The sequence below is a fragment of the Bos indicus x Bos taurus genome, chromosome 8, assembly GCF_003369695.1.
Source record: "Bos indicus x Bos taurus breed Angus x Brahman F1 hybrid chromosome 8, Bos_hybrid_MaternalHap_v2.0, whole genome shotgun sequence".
NCBI lineage: Eukaryota > Metazoa > Chordata > Mammalia > Artiodactyla > Bovidae > Bos > Bos indicus x Bos taurus.
Genome location: NC_040083.1, coordinates 22,584,599 through 22,605,774, shown reverse-complemented (window position 1 = coordinate 22,605,774; position 21,176 = coordinate 22,584,599). Strand labels below are relative to the sequence as shown.

Sequence of the window (21,176 nt, the reverse complement as noted above, 5' to 3'; positions counted from 1 at the left end):
CTTTCTCCTGTGGTGGTTACTTGTCAAACACGTCTAATAAATCTGTTTTCAAGAAAACCAATCCAGTACCATAAGCCAGTGTAGTTGATGTACAAAATCAAGAGGGCAGAAACAAAGGCAGAACTAGAAGTAGACACAACCCAACTCCTCCCCAAATGAATGCTAATGATCACTGTCAAGGCCAATTTACCTCCGTTCCTTTTCTCTAGTCCATCATCATCAACTTTTAACAGACATTTACGGTACTAAAAGCTGAAGAACGCAGTTTGAGGACACAGCAAGTATCCCAATTAGTCTCAGATACACTAGAGGTTTAGGAATGATCAGATCAGGAGTCAAAATAACAGCGATTAGAGTGCAAAGGGCTCTAATGTATTCATCCTGTACTTTTCCTCAGTCATACTATGTATGGTATTTAGAATAGTTTTGTTCATACACTATCATGTTCAAATTTATAATGTATTCAAATAGAAGAAAAGATACTTACCTTTATTGTTTTTCAAATTATTTTCTCCTTTAATTTACAAAACTCTTCCCCAGAAGACAGCTTGGAATTGTTACTCTTATAAAAAGAAATAGCTTAAATTCACAACGCATACTGAAACATGGATGAAGAATTCTACTCATTACTCACTTCTTTCAGCAGGTTATAACTTAAAACTGCATATTTCTATATCAGATATCCGATTTAAAATTGTTTATTTCTATATCAGATATATATATATATATATATATATATATATATATATACATACATCTCAGATATACTTTCAGTTCTGAAAACACAGAGGTGGAAAAACCAAATAGGAAACCTCTTCTTTTGGAGGGTTTAGTTTGGAAGAGAAAAGTATAAAAGCAATAATCATGCTTAATTATTTAAGTTTCCTGTTACAATGAGAGCTAGACAAAAGGGGATTCTCCCACCAGAATCTGGTTGAGGCCTCTCGGGAAGGGGAGAAAGCTGATTAGTCTATAGAGTGCCCAAAAAACACCTAAAGACAGATTTCCCATTTCCCATTGGTAGAAGCTTATATGGATGTCGTGCTTTAGGATTAGCGTGTAGAATGAGAAGATGACCTAAAGCTCATGAGGACCTGCCACTCTGAAGGTTGAGAAAGTAAAGGAGAGTCTGCAAAGGGCCCAGAGGTGGAGCATCCAGTGCACTTGGGAGCCAACCTGGAGAAACGATCTCCCCAAAACACCGGAGAAGAAAACAAAGGGCTGAGAATCAAACGGGCTGAAAGTTAAAAAATGATTTCTATGTGATATTAGATCCTGCATCGAATCTAGACGGGTAATCAAGGAAATTGCTGAACTTTGTTGAGCCTCAGTCTCCTCAAATATAAAGTGAGTGAAAATGTTCCTAGTGTTTGGAGTGTCAGAAAAAGCAGAACATTTAAGAGCACTTAGCCAAGCATCACCCACTGAGTGAGGGCTAAACAGGTAGAGCATGTTTTCTTTTCTTTCATATAAATCTAAATGGAAATAATGAATTCTACCCTCCCTCTTTCACTGACTGCAAAACAATAACAACCTAAATAAAAGTATTGGGGGGAAGTGTTTCATCGATTGTATGTAATTATATACATGATAAAATAATAATATATACATGTGTGAAAAATGAAGTAATAAAGCACACTACATATATAACATACCATGCACCTATCTGCTGATTCTGATACATGGCACCATTCTGCTCCATCTCTGCTCCCCTGGGTCTCATTCTTACACTCAAATATCACAATCATTCACTCCTCCCAGTATAGAAATCCCCAGTGTGCTCTCCTCATTCACTCTGCATGAAGGTGTCCTCTCCATTCATACAGCTGTGTCCTTCTCTATTACGCTTGCTGCTACTGCTGCTAAGTCACTTCAGTCATGTCCGACTCTGTGCGACCCATAGACAGCAGTCCACCAGGCTCCCCCGACCCTGGGGTTCTCCAGGCAAGAACACTGGAGTGGGGTGCCATTGCCTTCTCCACTCTATTACGCTTTCTGGGTTGCCATTTCCTTCTCCAATTAATGAAAGTGAAAAATGAAAGGTGAAGTCGCTCAGGCATGTCCAACTCTTAGCGACCCCGTGGACTGCAGCCTAGCAGGCTCCTCCATCCATGGGATTTTCCAGGCAAGAGTACTAGAGTGGGGTGCCATTGCCTTCTCCACTCTGTTACGCTTTCTGGTTGTGAATTTACCCTTAAGACAGCAAAGCCACCAACCAAAAAGCAGAACCTGAGTTAATGTTCTAGGTCTGTCAGACACTCTCTTATGACTTCACCCACTCTGCCTGAAAAGCACTGCAGGTCCAGACTGTCCAGCCTCCCAAAGAAACACACTAAATAGAGGGAACTGCACCACAGTGAACAATGGTGGAGACACCAGGGGCTCCTCTGTGCCTCTCCCTGGGCTCTTCCACGTGCTGATTACACTAGGAGGAGCTTGCCTGGGTCAGGAGTCTCATTTGCTCAAAAGGCCCAAAGTGCAGGAAACATGTAGCTGAAAGTCAGCAGCAGCTTGAGAACTTGGAAGGAGAACAGAGAACTTTAAAGTGTTTGTGGAGCAGCGGCAGGTCCTCAGGACATGGAACAACACAGATGAGCTGCACTGAGGCAAGTGCTTCTCCACAACATTCCTGTTCAGAGAATGAGAAGACTGAGCGGATGCTGAGAGCACAGAGACAGAGCATGAATGCCTGGCCACCAGCTATGTCCCCATGGGTGACGTTCATACCACAGCAGCCTGCAGAGTCCTGAAAGGGGCAACGATCACTCCCGTCACAGCTGCAGACTTGTTTCTTCCTTAGGACTCAGCAAGTTATCACACAGCAGGACAAGAGGTGCCTGGGGACAATGCAATCCAAGGAAGCTCTTAAATTCCATCATGGTATCTTTGCCTTATTGAGGGACAAACAAGATCAAACAAGCTTGCATAGAAGGGACACAGGCAGGGCTTTAATACATTTAGCAACAGTGGGACAGATCCTTCCTTGCAGGACATATGACAGTAATGTGCACACTGGAAGATTCTAAAATTAACAACGATTTTTGTGGAAATTCATGTATTTAACGTGGGCAGTTGCGAAAGAGGACATTGATGGATTGATCCTCTCTCTTCTCTCCAGTTGGTACATATAGCATTTTTAACGGAGAAGGCAATGGCACCCCACTCTAGTACTCTTGCCTGGAAAATCCAATGGATGGAGGAGCCTGGTAGGCTCCAGTCCATAGGGTCGCTAAGAGTTGGGCACAACTGAGCGACTTCACTTTCACTTTTCACTTTCATGCATTGGAGAAGGAAATGGCAACCCACTCCAGTATTCTTGCCTGGAGAATCCCAGGGACAGAGGAGCCTACTGGGCTGCCCTCTATGGGGTTGCACAGAGTCGGACACGACTGAGGCGACTTAGCAGCAGCAGCAGCAGATACGTTTAAAGACAGAGGACATTTAAAGTACATTTTCGGTTTGGAACCCTTCCAGAGGATTAGGGCCCTAACACAAGCAAAAACCATTCCTATATTACTGCTAAAAATATCATTTTGTTAACAAATGATTTCCTAAGTAATATTTTTATTTCAACCCCATAGTATTATTTTTGATATTTAAAAGATTGAGGCTAGAAATTTAAACAAACACAACCATGTAAGACCATAAGGCTGACGCTGGAGTTCATTCCAGACCCTCCCTGCTAAGGAGCCCATCAAAACCGGTGCTGCTGTGCTCACTTCAGCAGCACATACACTAAACCTGCGCTGCATCTGTCCAGGAAGCCTGTGTGCTCTTCCCTCTTGGTCACACATGAGGTCTCTTCAAAGCCCACATCATGACTAGTGGCTGGAAAAAGAAAGAGCAGAGGGTCTTCACTGGACTCAGTGGACCACAGGATGAGCTGTCTGGACTGGAGGTGGAAATGAAAGAGAATGAGAGCGAGAGCAACAGGCTGACCTGAGGAGGTCTCCTGGGAGAGGTCCTTGTCGACTGAAAAATATCCAGCAGTGTGAGAGCCAGGAGTTCAGTTTTGGGGGAAGACTTCCTGAGGACTACAGGCTGGAAGACAGGCTCTCCTCAGCTCTGAGGACCTGCTCAAGGCCTTAGCGGGAGGTCAGTGTACACGTGTTTGTAGTAAAGGGGTTACATGGCATCAAGCTCACATCTTGGTAGAAGGAGGCTGAGGGTCAGGAGGAACAGATGTCTCTATAAACGATGTCCGTGTTTTCTAAGTATGAGAAGTTGCAAAAACTGGGTTCAAAAATTTTCTCTGGGAATTATCTAACTCTCTGCTGGCCTGTTGTGTCAGTTTTCCCAGCCTCGTTCCTGATCTCCCCCCTTAACTCCTATCAGGGAGTGCTGGAGGTCAGGGACTGCAGTGGGTATAGTGACTTCATTCATGTAGAACAAGATGGCAAATGACATTTTAGTTGTCATCCTGAAGGAGAAACATCAGAGCTAAAATGGGTAGGTGCTTTTTCTTTGTTCTTAAACTCACTGGAAAAGTCAAGAGTTAAAACAACAAAGATTTCAGGAGTCAGTCAGCTCCTGTAGGTTTAATAACATTTCACTAAATTTCATTGATGAAATAACTCATAAAATCTTAAGAGTTCTTGCTGTGCTGCTTGTGGGATCTCAGTTCCCCAATCAGGGATTGAACCCGGCCTGCAGCAGTGAAAATATAGGATCCTGATGACTAGACCTCTAGGAAACTCTAGGAAATGCTTTCTTTTTCTTCTTCACTTGACAGACATATCTAGTCTATTCTAACTACACACCAGTGATTTTGTGTTTTTGATTAGAACTTAGTTCTGTTCACTCAGACCACACCCGAATCACCCCACAAAACCATAGACTAGTACCCTTTGGCATTTGAGGTGGATTAGGGTCCTCTGTCATCTCACTCTCCTGGATCTACTTGTTTCATTCATTCCTAAATATCATCTTCAATTGAACTCTTGACTTTTTTGATGGGTTCTTTAAGAAAAATCATTGTGGAGCCACTAAGGTGTTCCCTTGTATCTTTGGTACATTAGGAATAGTTTGGTTGTCAAGATTTATGTTTCTCTCTAGTTGCATGACTGACTATAACCTCATAGTGTTAATGAGAAGACCGAGTCAAAATTTGAAAGAACTTAGAAAAGTGGCTAGTCCATTAGTAGCAAGCAATAAAATTCAGTTATTATTATTTTTTTTTAATTTATTTCACTTTTAAACTTTACAACATTGCATTGGTTCTGCCATACACCGAAATGAATCCGCCACAGGCACACATGTGCTCCCCACCCCAATAGTTATTATTTTTAATATCACAATTACTATTATCTAGAATAAGATCAGAATCTTTAAAATCGTCTAATTCCTTCCTTTTAATTCCAGCTTTCCCAAACATCTTCTCAGTGCCCAGGTGTGTTTATCACCTACACAAATGCTCAGCAAAGCTAGATTCCATGATCCTGCCAGAGAGGGTTATTGTTCTAACAACTGGGTTCTGCTTGTCAGTCTCTTATGAGCTGGTGGGTGTGTCTTATTCCTTCTTTCCTTATTACTGATCACATGTGGATTATATGAAAGAAACATCAAACGACTAATATACAATGCTGAAAGCAGTCAATGGAGCCAGGGCTTAGCCTTTATTGAGCTTCCGTCAGAAGCAGCTATGTCCCAGCCTTTCCTTGTTCACACTGGCCTCATCCTCCCCCTCTGCCACAGCCCTGTCCCCAGCTGTGCTGCACTGAAGTTTGCTAACTCAGAATACGTCACTGTGTCAGGGGAAAACCACTTCCCTTCTTCCACATTCATGACATTGAAGACTTACACTTGCTTTGTTTTTGTCCACAAAACACATCTCCAATTGCAATTTCTAGGAAACTTGCAAAGAGAAACAAAATCTAAAGTCTTGAAAGTGATAGAGATGCAGCCCCTATGGCTTTCTTTACTTTCCTTTATCTCATGATGAATTAGAACTAGATCAGGAGCACTGAGACAAATCTTGTCCAGTAAGTCACTAAGTGAATGCTGCTGCTGCTGCTGCTAAGTCGCTTCAGTCATGTCTGACTCTGTGTGACTCCATAGACGGCAGCCCACCAGGCTCCACCGTCCCTGAGATTCTCCAGGCAAGAACACTGGAGTGGGTTGCCATTTCCTTCTCCAATGCATGAAAGTGAAAAGCGAAAGTGAAGTCGCTCAGTCGTGTCCGACTCTTCACAACCCCATGGACTGCAGCCCACCAGGCTCCTCTGTCCATGGGATTTTCCAGGCAAGAGTACTGGAGTGGGGTGCCATTGCCTTCTCCACACTAAGTGAATATAGGCTATTAAAAACTAAATGAAATATTACACTCAAGTAAAGGAAAAAAGGGTATTTCTCCTGACCTACTAGCTTGGTCCTCACTGCCCTGAATTCTCAGAGGAACAGAGATGCCCATGGAATTCAGCTGGCTTAAGCAACGGTTAGAACTGGACATGGAACAACTGATGGTTTCAAATCAGGAAAGGAGTATGTCAAAGCTGTATATTGTCACTCTGCTTAGTTAACTTATATACAGAGTACATCATGAGAAATTCTGGGAGGATGAAGCATAAGCTGGAATCAAGATTGCCAGGAGAAATATCAATAACCTCAGATATACAGGTGACACCACCCTTATGGCAGAAAGTGAAGAAGAAATAAAGAGCCTCTTGATGAAAGTGGAAGAGGAGAGTGAAAAAGGTGGCTTAAAGCGCAACATTCAGAAAACTAAGATCATGGCATCTGGTCCCACAACTTAATGGCACATAGATGGGGAAACAATGGCAACAGTGGCAGACTTTATTTTGGGGGGCTCAAAAATCACTACAGATGGTGAGTGCAACCATGAAATTAAAAGAAACTTGCTCCTTGGAAGAAAAGTTATGACCAACCTAGACAGCATATTAAAAAGCGGAGACATTACTTTACCAACAAAGGTCCATCTAGTCAAACACAGCTATGGTTTTTCCAGTAGTCGTGTATGGATATGAGTTGGACTATAAAACAAAGCTGAGCACCAAAGAATTGATGCTTTTGAACTGTGGTGTTGGATAAGACTCTTGAGAGTCCCTTGGACAGCAAGGAGATCCAACCAGTCCATCCTAAAGGAAATCAGTTCTGAATATCCATCGGAAGGACTGATGCTGAAGCTGAAACTCCAACACTTTGGCCACCTGTTATGAAGAACTGACTTATTGGAAAAGACCCTGATGCTGGGAATGACTGAAGGAAGGAGGAGAGGAGGACAACAGAGGATGAGACGGTTGGATGGCATCACTGACTCAATGGACATGAGTTTGAATAAGCTCTGGGAGTTGGTGATAGACAGGGAAGCCTGGTGTGCTGCAGTCCATGGGGTTGCAAAGAGTCAGACACAACTGAGCGACTGAATTGAACTGAACTGAATGAACAAATGAAGCTCAACCCTTGGTTCTGTGAAATAGCTTCTAATCAGAAACAACATCATCATTGAATCTCCTACCTCAAGCTCAGAAAATTTCAGTAGAACAAGTGCTCAATAGTAAAAGGGTTGAATAATTATATCTATACTTGGTCAAATAAAAATTATTTGTCTACCAAGGCTAGGGCTTCCCTGGTAGCTCAGATGGCCAAGACTTGTTCTGTGAGGCAGGACACCCGGGTTCGATACCTGGGTCCTTTTATTTTTATTAAGGTTAAGGGAGTGCAGTTGGATTAATTTCTCCACTTATTGCACAAACACACATTTGCTCTTAGCGTCTGAGGGCTGCTGACACTATGGACACCTGAGGACACAGACCAGGAGAAGAGGAAGTCACCACAGAGTAACAGGGTCCTTCACACAAACACTGCAGGGGAGCGGGAAGGGTTCTGGAAGATGAGTTTTTTCCCAACAAGTAAACAGGCCCTCCACAGAAAGGAGATTTTCAAGCCCTCAGGATTCTGAGGATTGAGCCTGCTCTCAGGGAGGGTATCCAGCAGGTTTGGAAGCAGACCCTGTCATTCTAGAGGACAGGGTGAGGCTCCATGTCATCTCTCCCTTACAAGGTGCTGCTTGGAGAATAGAGTTGTCCTGGATTTAGAGTCTCTTCACTCATGTTTCCTGAGAAGAACCAGGATTCTGGTGGAATTATTGGCTCAGTCTGTGGAGGACAACAGGTCTCCAGAAAGAAAATGGTGGAAAGAAAAGGTGATATCTGTAACAGTCCTGACGTCATGGTCCCCTGAAGCACAACCACAGGGACCTGCAGGAAATTGTTCTAGAATTTGTTCTAGAAACATGGAAGAAGATCTTGGACTCGTAATAATCAGCCTCTTCTGTAAATCAAACACTGAAGAAAACCCATCATTTGTTTTAAAGAGCTTAATGGCTAGAGTGATCTGGTAAATTCCTAAAAAATACGGAAACCACAGAGCTGAGAGAGACTAGATTCCCATGTAAAGTAAAAGGGGAAAATGGAGCCTAAGATAAGGGCTACAAATGTGTTCCTGGATAAGAGGAGAGCAACATTTAGGCATGAGAGACAGTGAGCAATAATGTGTGTAATTACAAAAGTACATCTGACTTAAGACAAAGATTTTTCTCATTTCATTGATACATATCCACTTGGCTGGGAATATTTGAAGTTATTGAGAAATAGATAAAATTAGTAGTTTAGATTGTTTTCTTTGATCATATTGTGAACACATACATGAAAATCAAAAAAAGGAAGTAAAAGTGTAGAGAAATGACTAGAAAATGAAAATTACTGTGTTCCCTATTTAATGGCCTTGCTTAGAAAGCATGGCATCAGAGAACCTACCTCAAGGTTCCACCAGACACCGTCTCTGTCAGGCCAGCAGCAGCCTCATCTTCCCCATGGCCTGTGTGCTCTCTCTACTGATGGCCCTGTTGCTGGTCAGCTATGGCCCAGGAGGATCTCTGGGCTGTGACCTGTCTCAAAACCATGTGCTGGTTGGCAGGCAGAACCTCAGGCTCCTGGGCCAAATGAGGAGACTCTCCCCTCGCTTCTGTCTGCAGGACAGAAAAGACTTCGCTTTCCCCCAGGAGATGGTGGAGGGCAGCCAGCTCCAGGAGGCCCAGGCCTTCTCTGTGCTCCATGAGATGCTCCAGCAGAGCTTCAACCTCTTCCACACAGAGCGCTCCTCTGTTGCCTGGGACACCATCCTTTTGGAGCAGCTCCGCACTGGACTGCATCAGCAGCTGGACGACCTGGACACCTGCCTGGGGCAAGTGATGGGAGAGGAAGACTCTGCCCTGGGAAGGACGGGCCCCACACTGGCCGTGAAGAGGTACTTCCAGGGCATCCATGTCTACCTGAAAGAGAAGGGATACAGCGACTGCGCCTGGGAAATTGTCAGAGTGGAAATCATGAGATCCTTGTCTTCATCAACCAGCTTGCAAGAAAGGTTATGAATGATGGATGGAGACCTGAACTCACCTTGACATGACTCTCACTGACTAAGTTGCCACATCATCCTTGTAACTCACCCGGGGTCATTTCAGAAGACTCTGAATTCTGCTTTAGCCACCAAATTTATTGAATTAACTCAGCCAATACATATCAGTAGTAATAAGAAAGTAATCAAGTACAGGGGTATCAATCCATAAGTGATGACTGCCCTGATGTTATTTATTTATTCTTTCTTTAGTTAATGTAATGTAATATTTTATCTCATCATATTTATATTTTCATATAAAATATGTGTATGTATTGAAATTTAAAAAATATATTCCCTATTTCATTAAAATTGTTATTTATTTATTAAATAGTTATCAAGATAAATTTCTTGAATTTTTATTTTGAAATTTTATTTTGAAAACCTGAATCCTATTGTGTCTACATATACATTGCACAAAATAGTATTTGTTCGCTTTATACTGTGGAACATTTCTATCATTTTCTAGGACATGTTTGTCAAAAGGTGGAATTCTGAGAATTTTCTGTGGGTGCCATTGTTAGGGCTCTGAGTTTTTCCTCCAGGGTGCCTTGGTTGAGGAACTTATATCCTCTAAGCTGTGGAGGGTGCCAAAAAAAAAAAAAAATGTTAGACAGGAAATTATGAAATTGTAGAAAATGGTTAGTCTTGATGTCACAGGCATAACCAATTTATACCCACTCATTAAAGAATGGTTGATATACATATCTGAGGGAAGCAGTCACCTCCTGCAGGAAAGCTGATGCCATATGGTGTTGACTGGCTGCTCCTGACTCCAATACTCTGCCTTCCACCTTCTCCTCAGCACTGCCTCACTGAGCAATTCACTCCCTTCCACAATACCTTCACTGCCTCCACACAGGAGCTCTGTTCTGTGCTGGTTTCTAGCTGCATGGTGTAATAAGAGTGGAAGCCACAGGAAGAGAGCCCAAGTGAAAGGAGAGTTCTAGAAATTCCAAAACCTCTGAATCCCACCTCTGCTATTTACCAACAGTGTGACCCTGAAAAATCTCACAAACACAACAGGTCAGTGTCCTCATCTTTAATATGGGGACAGTAAGAGTGGTTTTCATACAATTACTGTTTGGATTCAATGAGTCCATATCACACAAGAGACATCAAGTGCTCCTGGCAGAAATCATCAGGACTGTGAGAATCACGGAGTGGCTGCCCTCAGGGAGGAGACAGGACAGCTGCCCTGAGACAGCGACTGGAGAGCGCATGGAAAGGTGCTGGCCCCTGACAAAGGAATTTTCTTTTCCACTTGGGTGCTAGTTTCATAGTGCTCTCAGTGTGAGAACGTTCCTTTGCTGTATGCTGAAGAGCATTCCAATTTCTGGGTTTCATACTTCTAAAAGCATTCCTGCTGCTGCTACTGCTGCTAAGTCACTTCAGTTGTGTCCGACTCTGTGTGACCCCATAGACGGCAGCCCACCAGGCTCCCCCGTCCCTGGGATTCTCCAGGCAAGAACACTGGAGTGGGTTGCCATTTCCTTCTCCAATGCATGAAAGTGAAAAGTGAAAGTGAAGTGGCTCAGTCCTGTCTGACTCTTAGTGACCCCATGGACTGCAGCCCACCAGGCTCCTCCATCCATGGGATTCTCCAGGCAAGAGTACTGGAATGGGGTGCCAATGCCTTCTCCGAAAAACATTCCTGTGAGTTCATAAAAAACTCTTTGAGAAAGATGAATTGGTAGAAAATGCTTGATCTAACATAAATACGATAATAGGGAAAGAATAGAGATCGCATATCAGTACAGATAATCAAACACAAACAGAGGCAGGAAGGAAAGAGCACGGGCTGTGAAGTGTGTGGTTCTGATCTCCAGTTCTGGGCTGTCCCAGGTTGGATCCTAGTTCTCCTTTCCATAAAATCCTTTGTCCATACTTGCTGGCAATGTCACGTCCTAGAGCCTCTGTTTTGCTACTGAAAGAACAAAACCCAAGAAATGGTTCAGAAGCCAGTTTTACCTCTTCTCATACTAAAGAAGTGAGAAACATGATTAATGAATGAGGTGCTTGATTTTCGGCAACCTCCAAGGAGACTCACACCAAGGGCCACCTTCCAGGATTGCTGCTGCTAGTACCCTTGTCCCCAGGGCAAGCCACTGCTGACCCACACTTCCCTAGGAGACTCCAACTTTAGGAGGTGGGTCTGGTTCAGTCTCCTGTGGGGTCACTGCTCCCTTCCCCTGGGTCTTGGTGCATGCAAGATTTTGTTTGTCCCCTGCAAGAAGAGTCTCTCCCACCGCCCTGTGGAAGTCCTGTAATCAAATCCCACTGGTCTTCAGAGTCAGATTGCCTGGGGATTCCCAGTCCCTTTGCAGGCTTGCAAGCATGACATGAGGCTCAGAACCTTGACACCAGTGGGAGAACTTTTCTGGTATTATTGTTTTCCAGTTTGTTGGTTTCCCATCTGGCAGGTATGGGATTTATTTTTATTGTGCTTGAGAGACTCCTGGATCTTGTAGTTTCTTATTTGTGTTTGGACGTGGGGCATCCTTTTTCGGCAGGCTCCAGAGTCCTCCTCTGGATGGTTGTTCAACAGCTAGTTGCGATTTCGTTGCTCTTGCAGGAGATGAGTGCATGTCCTTCTACTCTGCCATCTTGAACCAGAACCTAAGCCAAAACTTTGATATTTGACCATTTGACATATGCTGAACTATCTTGTGCACACCCAGCATATCTTTTATTCACCACCATGGACGTACGTGTAGCTGAGATTTGAACAGGAGGTTAGTTACTGGCAATAGGTATATTGTCTGTCTTCAAATAGTATGATTTTCTAAGAAAGATTTTAAAAATCAATATGTCAATGGCTGCACAGAAAATATTGTTATTGAGGTATATCCAAGTTCCTGCAGTAACAAGCCAGGGTTCATTTTTAAAAATTGATCAACAAAGATCCTACCAATTTATACATTTCATTCAGCATATTTCAACCTTTATTATTTTAAGAATTTCCTATAATCTGTACTTTTCAAGATCAAAGTCTTTCTTTTCATTTTAAACTCCCCTCCCCTACACACATCCTCCATCAGGACCTTCTGAGAGTCCCTTAGATGGGTAGGAATTGACTCCCCAGAGCAGGAGCAAGTGTCCATTTCTTATTCCCACCCAGCATTGTGCACAATGGTAGGATACTACTGGTCCTCAGGGTTGTCAATAAAAGTTTAAGTGTAATAATGATAATAATAATAATGATAAGCTTAAAAGAGTTTTACCAGTTAAACTGTTTGAAAATGACAATCTTGCTGCATTTTTTTGTTTTTATTTTTTGCGGGTTACTCTTGTCTTCTCAGGTGACCAGTATATTTGTTATCTGGGCATCTCTTTAGTTTTCCCTCAAGTTCCTGCATCATTTCGTCCAGTTGAGTTTTTTGTCCTATGCTACTGTTTTCTCAGCTTTAAAATAAGGATATGGGAGTGGATATGTGTGTACCTATAGCTGGTTTACATTGTTGTATAGCAGAAACCAGCACAACATTGTAAAGCAATTATTCTCCAATTAAAATCAAAATAGGGATAATGAGATATACTCTGTTCAGTATAAAATCTCATGTTCTGTACTCTATATGATGTTAATATAACAACTTACAGAATTATCTTAAATGAGTAGATTATATAAAGCATCAGGGCCACATTAAACATGTGAGAGTTGTTACTGTGACAACAGTGTATATAAAGGTGTATACAAAGGTTTCTCCATTATTTTATGTCTACCCTAAAGATGATTATGCCTTATCTGTGCCTTGCTCAACTCTAATTTTTAATGCAAAAACTCACTTCTGAAAATTAGAATAAGTTAATCTTTTCTGCTTCTGCTGCTGCTGCTAAGTTGCTTCAGTCGTGTCCGACTCTGTAAGACTCCATAGACGGCAGCCCACTAGGCTCCTCTGTCCCTGGGATTCTCCAGGCAAGAACACTGGAGTGGGTTGCCATTTCCTTCTCCAATGCCCAAAAGTGAAAAGTGAAAATGAAGTCGCTCAGTTGTGCCTGACTCTTAGTATTGTACAAAACATATCTACACATTTTGAAATTTTACTAGCAAATAAAATAATCACATGACTGTACCAAGCACACCGAGATATTTAGTGGGCATCAAATCAATATGCAATCAATGCACTTGGCATATAAGATGCTTATTAGGTAGGAAATGGTATATTAAGTGTAAACCTACATTATGCTGAATTAAAAAACATCTTGATTATGAATTTTAAAGCACTTATCTGTATGAAACGACATTCTTAAAAAGTTAATAAAACTCTCCAATGCAAAACTATGTATAGATTTGAAAGCTTAACATAAGATCCTTAGTTAAAGGAAATGAGAAGAAAAAAAGATTTTGAAAATTGAGATTAATTATTTAAGGTAGCTACTGGGTCATAAGTTTCTCAAATATGGCTTTCCCTCAATTGAACTGAGGTGAACAAAGAAGTAATTTTGAAAACATTACAGATGATTTTGCTTCCACTGAAGGCAGGAACTTAAAGTTTTGTTTTAGCATAAGGAATATTTAGACTTGGTGTGAGTTTCAGACTTCTTTATACATTTTAAATATTTTCAACTACTTGAATGTTACATGAGAAATTAACCATTTATATTAAATAAACTGGATGCTTGGGGCTGGTGCACTGGGATGACCCAGAGGGATGGTATGGGGAGGGAGGAGGCAGGAGGGTTCAGGATGGGGAACACATGTATACCTGTGGCAGATTCATTTTGATATATGGCAAAACCAATACAATATTGTAAAGTTAAAATAAAATAAAATTAAAAAAATAAAAATCAATTCACTGAATAACTGATTTATGAATGGCAAAATTGACTGAACAAATGAACCAAAAACTTGTTTCAAGAAATATTCTTTTAAAATATATTTAATGAAACAAAAGACAAAAAATAAATAAATAAATAAAATCATTTTCCCTTTCCCCAGGGGCTCCTGTAAGTCTCAGTCTTGTCCTCAAGTCTTTCCACTGGATGGTCCCAATATCTAGCTTACTGTCCGGAATGTACATGCCTTTCCCCTTTCCCCAAATTAGTTTTTTCCCCGAGAAACAACCTGGAATCTGAAATTGTGCCACAACATGCTCAGATTTCCAGCCATCAGTCGCAGCATAAACGGGCACCAGTGTAAACTGCTCTGGCTAAAATCTCTTCCCAGGAAGGGGAGGATGGACTCAGGGGCAAGTGCAGAAATCAAGTTCTAAGCCAAACTCCTGCAAAGCTCCCCTGGGCCATCTGGCCCCAAAAGGAAGGTTCCTCATTGCTCCCAAGGCCCCAGGCTCTCCCTGGGCCCCAGCAGCACCTAGCTCAGCTGGAGACTCCTGCCTACACAGACTCCCCAGTTCTCCTGGTGGACGTGGAGTTGGAGTTCAAGGCACTGGATCTGGAGACAGGTCTGCTGGGCGAGAAAGGCCAGTTGCTCTGTTACAGGGAGTTCTGTGGTCCCCTCCTGGTCGCAGCTGCTGCTACTAAGTTGCTTCAGTTGTGTCCTACTCTGTGTGACCCCTTAGACGGCAGCCCACCAGGCTCCCCAGTCCCTGGGATTCTCCAGGCAAGAACACTGGAGTGGGTTGCCATTGCCTCCGGTTGCTGGAGCGCAGGAAAGGCAGATTTGAGCATCTTGTTGAGCTGGAGCCATGGGACTGAATTTTACTGAAGTGCTGATTTTGGGGGATTCCTGGTCTCTCAGAAGGTAGCAATGGTGATGATCACCATTCTCCAGGGCTGGAGAACATCACCCTCCGTGTCATCAGGGAAGGTGTTGGCATCTGGTGAGCTTGGTGATGCTGCAGATGTTGGGCTGTGCCAGCCTTTATCCAGCTTTTCTCAGCACCTTCCCCCAAATAAGATCTGTAAATAGGGCAGAATTGTCATTTTCTACACTTTCTCAGTTTTGTTTTCATGGAGAAACTTTTCCCTTCTTCCTGGGCATCAGAGAATGTCACAGCTTCGATGCTTCTTCTGTGTTATTACACTGGAAATGAAATATACTCATGGAAACATCTCAGTCCAAAAGGAAATATTCATCTATATGAGTCAACTCAGCTTGAAAGAAAAACCTGAGCCTCAATCTCTCTTCTTTAGTCTAAAAGAAAATTTAGAGGTGTGATTCCATACTCTATTGCGGAATTTTTAAATTGCACCAATTTTTAAATTGCCATATCTCTCTGCATTTCCTTTTGAAGTGTCTAATACATAAGATTTGAATTCTTCAGTTATTTACAGGACTATTGCTCCTGTTTTCTGGTAGTCTACAGATAATAGTGGCATAATAATGAACATGGGTTAATTCATAGCATTCTCTTCATTCTCTCACCAAAGTGTGCTGACCACACACATATATATGACAATGTGTTTGTCGATGTGGATTCCAGGAGGGGATGATGACTGTCCTCCTGGGAGCAGGGGAGAAGACTTTGGAGGCAGGACGAGGAGGAAGGAGGTAGCATGTGCACAGAGCAGCTGAGGGCCAGTACTCAGAGCTGATGAAGAGCAGGGACTGGGAGCAGCAGGAAGCTCTAGTCTCACACAATCTGGGGCTCCTGAGCGTAGCCAACACCGAATGTTCATTTTGTCTTCTAAAACATCCAGACGACTTTAATAGCAGTCACAGAGGACAGTCCTTTACTTCAAATAATACAAAGTTTGCAAATTAGCCTGAGAATGTGGAGCTTAGAGAATGATAGCAATCTTTCATATCAGTATAACCAATAGTAACCTCTTTACTCCACCCTCAGTCCAACCAAGAGAAGCTTTGACTGCAAGTTTCTTAACACAGTCAAGGGTCTTCATGTTGAATCCCTAAGTGTTCATTCTAGGAGAGGGAATGCCCACAAGACTGTGAAGAGCCCAGGAGCCCAACTTTCCTCCCTTTTCAGCAAGGCCTTGTACATAATGGAGAGAAATCCTACAGCACTTGAAGTACTTTGCTGAGGAAGAGATTCTAGAAAATTTTTCCACTCTCCTAGAATTTTGATGTCTTGTTCCTGGTCAGGGAACTAGAGCCTACAGTCTACAACCAAGACTTCCCATGCCACAAGTAAAGATCCTATCTGACGCAAGGATTATGGAAGATCCAGCATGCCCCAACTAAGACCTGGCACAGCCTAATAAATATATAAATTAAATACATTTAAAATTCTTAAGAAACCCAACCCATCAATGTGATGATATCACAAGGTGAGATATTAGGGAGATTAGGGTTACAATCAATAAAATTGTTAACATTTTTAATATCATAATTATTGTTACCCAGATTAAGATCAGGATCTTTTGGAATCATTTCATTCTCTTTCATTCTAATTTTTTCAAAGCAACTTCTCATTGCCCAGGTGGATTTGTCACAGATGCAGAGCAAGGCTGGTCTCCTTGACCCTGTGAGAGAGGGGAGGGTTAGTCTTCTAGCAACTGGGGTTCTGATTGCCTGACTCCCATGAGCTGGTGCGTGTGACTTCTTCCTTCTCCCCTTATACTGACCACATATGGATTAAAGGAAAGAAAAATCAGGTGGCTGGTCTTACAAAGCTGAGGGCAGTCCATGGACTCAGGACTTGGCCTTCCTTGAGATTCTATCAGAAGCAGCCATGTCCCAGCTTTTCTGTTGTTCCTATTGACTTGATCCTTCCCCTCTGCCTCAGCCTAGGCCCCAGCTATCCTGCACTGAAGTTTGCTAACCCAGAATACATCACTGTGTCAGGGAAAGCCACTTCCTTTCTTTCATATTCATGACATTGAGACTTACCCTTGTTTTCTACTTGCCAACACACCACCTGTGGAATTTTACTTTCTAGCAAAATTGCAAAGAGAAACAAAAAAATATAACCTCTTGAAAGTGATGCAGCCCCTCTGCCTTTCTTTAGTTCCCTTTCTTGTTCTCACCTCATCCTGAATTACAACCAGAGAAGGAGCAGTGAGATGAATCTTGTCCAATAAGTCACTAAGTGAATATAAAAAGTTTAAATTAAAAATTACACTCAAGGAAAGAAGGCTATTTCTCCTGATCTAATATATTGGGCTCACTGCCCTGCATTCTCAGAGGAGACAGAGAGAGAGAGGAACAGAGATGCCGGGTGGAATCAACTGCCCGAACACATGACTGTAACTCACTAGATTCTGTTACATAAGCTTCCACAAAAGACAACACCAACACTGAATCTCCTTCCTCCAGCTCAGAAACTCTGAGCAGAACAAGTGTTGAACATTTTAATTCAAAGAATTGAATAATAAAAACTATACTTGGCATACTAGATATTATTTATCTACTAAAAGCAAAATGACTGCAGTTGGAAATTCCTTCACATAAACACACTTTTGCTCTCAGCATCTGAGCACTGCTGATATTTTGGATATCTGGGGAAACAGGTTAGGAGAAGAGGAGGTCAACACCGAGAACTCGGCTCCTTCAGAGAAACGCTCCAGGGGAGAGATGGGGTTCAGGAAGATAATTTATTTTCCCAACAAATAAACAAGCCCTCCACAGAAGGAGATTTTGAGGCCACAGGATGTGGTGAGCCTGTCAGCAGAAAGGGAGTCCAGCAGGTGAGAAAGGGACTCTGTCATTCCAGAGGACAGGGGGTGGCTCCATGTGATCTCTCCCTTGGGAGTGAGGTGCTGCTGGGGAAATACAATTATCCTGGATGTAGAGTCTCCTCACCCATGTTCCCTGAGAAGAACCAGGATTCTGGCGGGGGTATTGGCCCAGTTTGTGGAGGTCGACAGGTCTCTACAGAAAGAAAGGGTGATGTCTGTAATGGCCCTGATTTGTGGTTCCCTAAAACACAGCCACATGGACCTGCAGGAACATGTTCTAGAAGGAAGAAAAACGTGGGGTAAACTCATGGACTGATAATAATCAGCCTCTTCTCTAAATCAAACACTAAGGAAAACCCATCTTGTTTCAAAGAGCTCAACTGCCACAGTGATCTGGTAAATCCCTAAATAAATACGGAAACCATAGGGCTGAGAGAGCCTGGCTTCCTAGGTAAAGTGAGAGGGGAAAATGGAGCCTAAGATGAGGGCTACAAATGTGTTCCTGGACAAGAGGAGAGGAACATTTACACATGAGAGACAGGGAGCAATATGTGTGTAATTACAAATGTACTTCAATTCTAACATAAGATGAAGACCTTCTCATTTGATGATGAATATCCATTTGGATAACACATCTGAAGTTACTGGGAAAAGGGAAAATTAGTAGTTTATAAATTGATGACAATTTCTTTGACCATATTCAGAATACATAACAGAAAAATGAAAATAGGAAGTAAAAGTGTATAGAAATGATTAGAAAATGAAAATTACTGTGTTCCCTATTTAATGGCCTTGCTTAGAAAGCATGGCATCAGAGAACCTACCTCAAGGTTCCACCAGACGCCGTCTCAGCCAGCCCAGCAGCAGCCTCATCTTCCCCATGGCCTTCGTGCTCTCTCTACTGATGGCCCTGGTGCTGGTCAGCTACAGCTCGGGAAGATCCCTGGGCTGTGACCTGTCTCAAAACCATGTGCTGGTTGGCAGGAAGAACCTCAGGCTCCTGGGCCAAATGAAGAGACTCTCCCCTCGCTTCTGTCTACAGGACAGAAAAGACTTTGCTTTCCCTCAGGAGATGGTGGAGGGCAGCCAGCTCCAGGAGCCCCAGGACATCTCTGTGCTCCACGAGATGCTCCAGCAGACCTTCAACCTCTTCCACACAGAGCGCTCCTCTGCTGCCTGGGACACCACCCTCCTGGAGCAGCTCCTCACTGGACTCCATCAGCAGCTGGATGACCTGGACACCTGCCTGGGCCTGGTGATGGGAGAGAAAGACTTTTCCCTGGGAAGGATGGGCCCCACACTGGCCGTGAAGAGGTACTTCCAGGGCATCCATGTCTACCTGAAAGAGAAGGAATACAGTGACTGTGCCTGGGAAATTGTCAGAGTGGAAATCATGAGATCCTTCTCTTCATCAACCAGCTTGCAAGAAAGGTTAAAAATAATGGATGGAGACCTGAACTCAGCTTGACATGACTCTCAATGACTAATATTCCATATTACCCTTGCACACTCTGGTGTTGTCATTTCAGAAGACTCTGGTTTCTTCTTTAACCACCAGATTTATTCAATTAGTTCAGCCAATACATAGTAATACTGTATTAGTAAGCAAGTGGATATAAAAGGGGTATCAGTCCATAAGCAATGACTGTTTGATGTTATTTATTTATACTTTATTTATTTAATGTATTACTTTATCTCAATATTTTATATTTTCATATAAAATATGTATATGCTTACATTGTATTAAAATTTAGAAAATATATTCCCCTATTTCATTAAAATTGTAATTTGTTTTATTTATTAAATACTTATCAAGGTAAACTTCTTGAGTTTTTTTTATTTTGAAAATCTAAATCCTTATTTTGTCTATATATACCTATCACAAAACAGTGTTTGTTACCTTTATACTGTGGAACAGTTCTATCACTTTTCAACAAATGTCCATCAAAAGGTGGAGTTCTTCAAGCTTTCTGGTGGTACAGTTTTTAGGACTCTGAGTTTTCCCTCCAGGGAGACTTGGTGGGGAACTAAGTTCCTACAAGCTGTCGAGGGTGCCAAAGAGAAAACAGGTAGAAAGGAGATTATGAAATTATAGAAAATGGTTAGTCTTGATGTCATAGGCATAACTAATTTATACCCACTCATTAAAGAATGGCTGATAGACATATCTGAGGGAAGCAGTCACCTCCTGCTGGAAAGCTGATGCCATACGGTGTTGTCTGGCTGCTCCTGACTCCTATTACTCTGCCTCCCACCTTCTCCTCAGTACTGCCTTGCTGAGCAATTCATTCCCTTACACAATACCTTCACTGCCTCCACACAGGAGCTCTATTCTGTGCTGGTTTCTTCTAGCTGCATGGTGTAGTCAGAGTGGAAGCCCAAGTGAAAGGAGAGTTCTAGAAATTCCAAAACCTCTGAATCCCACCTCTGCTATTTACCAACAGTGTGACCCTGAAAAATCTCACAAACACAACAGGTCAGTTTCCTCATCTTTAATATGAGGACAATAAGAGTAGTTTTCACAGGCTTACGGTTTAGATTCAATGAGTCCATATCACACAAGAGGCATCAAGCGTGCTTGGCAGAAATCATCAGGACAGTGAGAATCACGGAGTGGCTGCCCTCAGGGAGGAGACAGGACAGCCGCCCTGAGACAGCGACTGGAGGGCAGCATGGAAAGGTGCTGGCCCTTTGGCAAAGGTATCTTGTTTTCCACTTCGGTGCTGGTTTCATAGTGTTTTCAGTGTGAGAACTTTCCTTGCTGTATGCTGAAGAGAATTACAATTTCTGGGTTTCATATGTCCAAAAGCACTCCTATGAGTTCATAAAAATCTTTGAGAAAGATGAATTAGTAGAAAATGCTTTGATGCAATACAAAGATGAATAATAAGGAAAGAACAGAGATCTCATATCAATCCAGAAAATCAAACACATGCAGAGGCAAGAAGGAAAGAGCAGGCGCTCTGAAATGTATTTCTGTCCTCCAGTCCTCCGCTGTAAGGGTTGGATCCTAGTTCTCTTTTCTATAAAGTCCCTTGTCCATACTTGCTGGCAATGTCACCTCCAGGAGCCTCTGCATTGCTGCTGCTGCTGCTGCTAAGTCGCTTCAGTAGTGTCCGACTCTGTGCAAACCCATAGACGGCAGCCCATTAGGCTCCTCTGTCCCTGGGACTCTCCAGGCAAGAACACTGGAGTGAGTTGCCATTTCCTTCTCCAATGCATGAAAG

General features: G+C 42.6%; 2 protein-coding genes across 2 annotated transcripts; both read left to right on the top strand.

Annotated features, from left to right (window-relative positions):
• Nucleotides 1-7,369: 7,369 nt before the first annotated feature.
• Nucleotides 7,370-9,540, top strand: LOC113896977 (interferon omega-1-like). The gene has a single exon (XM_027549132.1). The coding sequence runs from the start codon at nt 8,756-8,758 to the stop codon at nt 9,386-9,388; it is 633 nt and encodes a 210-aa protein (XP_027404933.1). The 5' UTR covers nt 7,370-8,755; the 3' UTR covers nt 9,389-9,540.
• A 4,767-nt stretch (nt 9,541-14,307) lies between these two features.
• On the top strand, nt 14,308-19,604 carry LOC113896976 (interferon omega-1-like). Its single transcript, XM_027549131.1, has one exon. It carries the CDS (start codon nt 18,755-18,757, stop codon nt 19,415-19,417), a length of 663 nt encoding a protein of 220 aa, XP_027404932.1. The 5' UTR covers nt 14,308-18,754; the 3' UTR covers nt 19,418-19,604.
• Nucleotides 19,605-21,176: the final 1,572 nt, after the last annotated feature.